Source organism: Thalassophryne amazonica, chromosome 10 (assembly GCF_902500255.1).
Source record: "Thalassophryne amazonica chromosome 10, fThaAma1.1, whole genome shotgun sequence".
Lineage (NCBI taxonomy): Eukaryota > Metazoa > Chordata > Actinopteri > Batrachoidiformes > Batrachoididae > Thalassophryne > Thalassophryne amazonica.
In genome coordinates this window covers 99,163,958-99,167,680 of record NC_047112.1, presented here as the reverse complement: position 1 = coordinate 99,167,680, position 3,723 = coordinate 99,163,958, and the positions used below count along the sequence as shown (strand labels likewise).

The 3,723-nt window shown below is 38.6% G+C and overlaps 1 protein-coding gene across 2 annotated transcripts in view; it reads right to left on the bottom strand.

The window, feature by feature from the left end:
- Positions 1-3,360, bottom strand: part of tbc1d23 (TBC1 domain family, member 23) — a 76,833-nt gene extending 73,473 nt beyond the window's left edge. For both annotated transcript variants that reach the window (XM_034180600.1, XM_034180601.1), the window contains exon 1: positions 3,249-3,360. In XM_034180600.1, the coding sequence (XP_034036491.1) occupies positions 3,249-3,286 (38 nt within the window). In that variant the 5' untranslated portion in view covers positions 3,287-3,360. The remainder of the gene's footprint in view (positions 1-3,248) is intronic.
- Positions 3,361-3,723: the final 363 nt, after the last annotated feature.

Sequence of the window (3,723 nt, the reverse complement as noted above, 5' to 3'; positions counted from 1 at the left end):
AGTGGAAAAGTGTGCTGTGGTCTGATGAGTCCACATTTCAAATTGTTTTTGGAAATCATGGACATCGTGTCCTCCGGACAAAAGAGGAAAATGACCATCCAGATTGTTACCAGCCCAAAGTTCAAAATCCAGCATCTGTGATGGTATGGGGGTGTGTTAGTGCCCATGGCATGGGCAACTTACACATCTGTGATGGCACCATCAATGCTGAAACGTACATCCAGGTCTTGGAGCAACACATGCTGCCATCCAAGCAACGTCTTTTTTCAGGGACGTCCCTGCTTATTTCAGCAAGACAATACCAAGCCACATTCTGCACGTGTTACAATAGCATGGCTTTGTAGTAAAAGAGTGCGGGTACGAGACTGGCCTGCCTGCAGTCCAGACCTGTCCCCCATTGTAAATGTGTGGCGCATTATGAAGCGCAAAATATGACAACGGAGACCCCGGACTGTTGAACAACTGAAGTCGTACATCAAGCAAGAACGGAAAAGAATTCCACCTACAAAGCTTCAACAATTAGTGTCTTCAGTTCCCAAATGCTTATCAAGTGTTGTTAGAAGGAAAGGTGACGTAACACAGTGGTAAACATACCACTGTCCCAGCTTTTTTGAAATGTGTTGCAGGCATCCATTTCAAAATCAGCAAATATTTGCACAAAAACAATAACGTTTATCAGTTTGAACATTAAATATCTTGTAAAACAAAAACAGAGTTCACCGCGCTTCTGCACAGCACAAACAAATCTGGTGCAACCAGGCAGGACCAATTTGTAAAAAAAAAAAGAAATAACTGGTGCAGCACAGAAATAAGTGCAAAAAGTCTTTAATAAGGTGCTGAAAGGAAAAAAATTGTTCAAAGGGACTGACGTTTCGATGTGAGAGTCACACAGGACTCTGAGGAAGATGTGACTCTCACATCGAAACGTCAGTCCCTTTGAACAATTTTTTTCCTTTCAGCACCTTATTAAAGACTTTTTGCACTTATTTCTGTGCTGCACCAGTTATTTCTTCTTTTTTATTAAATATCTTGTCTTTGTGGTGTATTCAATTGAATATAGGTTGAAGAGGATTTGCAAATCATTGTATTCTGTTTTTATTTGCATTTTACACAACATCCCAACTTCAATGGAATTGGGGTTGTATATGTGTGTATATGTATATATAATCCATTTGGAAAATCAAGATCTGATCACACTGTGGCGTTAGATGCTGAGAAAGCCTTTGATACGTTGGAATGGCTCTATTTATTTAAGGTACTGATTAAATTTGGTTTTGGACAAATATTTATTCACTGGGTGCGAACCCTATATTATAAACCCAAAGCAAGGATTACTATTAATGGGAAAGTCTCATCAACGTTTTCCCTAAATAGATCCAGTAGACAGGGTTGTCCACTGTCCCCAAGTCTGTTTGCCTTAGTCACTGAGCCCTTGGTGGAGGCATTCAGAAGAGACACTGATATAAAGGGCTTTAAAGTTGGTCAGACAACCCATAAAATGAATCTTTCTTAAGAGTAGTTATGTAATGGAAGTGGCTAGTCGTATGTAGCCATATTAACATTTGTACAGTGCATCCGGAAAGTATTCACAGTGCTTCACTTTTTCCACATTTTGTTATGTTACAGCCTTACTCCAAAATGAATGAAATTCATTTTTTTCATCAAAATTCTGCACGCAATATCCCCATAATAACAATGTAAAAAAGTTTTGAGATTTTTTTGCAAATGTATTAAAAAGAAAAAGAAAACTAAGAAATCACATGTACATAAATATTCACAGCCTTTGCCATGAAGTTCAGAATTGGTCTCAGGTGTGGCTTGAGATGTTTCTACAGCTTAACTGGAGTTCACCTGGGGTAAATTCAGTTGATTGGATATGATTTGGAAAGGCACGCAACTATCTACACATAAGGTCCCACAGCTGACCAAGCATGAAGTCAAAGGAATTGTCTCTAGAGCTCTGAGACAGTATTGTCTCTAGGCACAAATCTGTGGAAGAGTACAGAAACATTTATGCTGCTTTGAAGGCCTTAGTGAGCACAGTTGGCTCCAAAATCTGTAAATGGAACAAGTTCAGAATCACTGAGGCTCTCCCTAGAGTTGCCAGCCTGTCTAGACTGAAAAGCAAAGGGTGTGAATACTTATGTACGTGACTTCTTAGTTCTTTGTTTTTTAATAAACTGGCAAAAATAAAAAAATAAAAATCATGGTGTCATTATGGGGTGTTGTGAGAAGAATTTTGAGAGAGAGAAAGAAAAACAATTTACTTCATTTTGGAATAAGGCTGCAATCTAACAACATGTGGAAAAACTGAAGCACTGTGAATACTTTCTGGATGCACTGTACATCACGCAGCCTTGTTATGGGTTACTGTTATGGTTAAGGTTGGGGCTATTGTTAGGGTAAGGATTAGTGGTTGTGGTTAACACAGTTTAGGAATCTACGTATCAATAGCAAATACACGTACAAGTGCATAGGCTTATGATCATGTGATCTATATTGCCTAATGACAAAGATGCTACGTACCAATAGAAGTTCACTCTATGAATGCACGGTTACGTACGGATAGCCACTGCCTTCTGGAATTTCATAAATGAAGCATACGTATAGAACCACAAAGCAGAAAGATGGGGCACAAAGCAAATGGAGAAAAAAAATAGTTGCACTATTCCAAGTTTCTCCACTCACATACACAGAAGCCCATAATTCTTTCTCATCTGTCATGCGGGTTTTGGTGCCTACCCTCACTAGTCTACTTCCAGCATGTTCACTCACTTTTTGAAAACTGCCTACTGCTTCAGTCCAGTCTACTGCTGAGACTGAAGTTTTAATTGCATAAAGCGAAACACAAACTAATAGAGTTTACACTGTGTGGCATGAAATGAAACACAAAGCAGAGGAACTCAACACTCGGCTATCTGGCTAAGCTATTGTTGGCGAAAAAATGCTCAATCTACAAAACGACAATAAGAAAAAGAACACGAACAAGAAACAAATACTTTGGTGGCATTTTATCAACAGTGCTTTTCTTGTGTATGTCTATGATAACTGACGGAAAATTAACATTCAACTTTGCCAATTATCGCTAGCTGCCGGACGCTAATTGCTTTAAAAGCAACTTCATCAATAAGTCACAGGATACGAAACCAAATCTTTTGCTCCTGTACATGAAAGTGAACAACAATACGCAAAAACAAAAAGTGCCAAGCGAAATACGAGCGTTTGTTAAGGAACAAAAACGATCTCACCAGCTTCCTCCAAGAGCAGCTTCCACGGCATCTGCCATTGTTGTGTTGACAGGACGGCACAATATGCCGTTAACACGTTCCAAGTGTCGTACACAATGTTTACGTCATTAAAAGCGGTATCAGTCAAACAACGCACCGAAGCCACCGACGGCCATGTTGCCACTCCCTTCATAAAACCAATGATTTTGACCACAGAAATTCACCAAAATATCACAGTGAATTTAGAAATAATAGTAGTCAAATTCCTTGTTGCTTCTGCTATCCATGTGACGTTGTTTTCAAGTTATGAATAGGCATGCCTTAGATTGCGAGCGACGCATTGGCTCAGGAATTAGAAGTAAATGTAATAAAAACAATAATAATATTAATAATAAAAACATAGAAGATTGTGGAAAAAGTTTAATATTTTTGTCAGTTATTTGAGGAAGTGAATATTTAATATTCTAGACTCATTAGATATAAACGAAAATGGTTC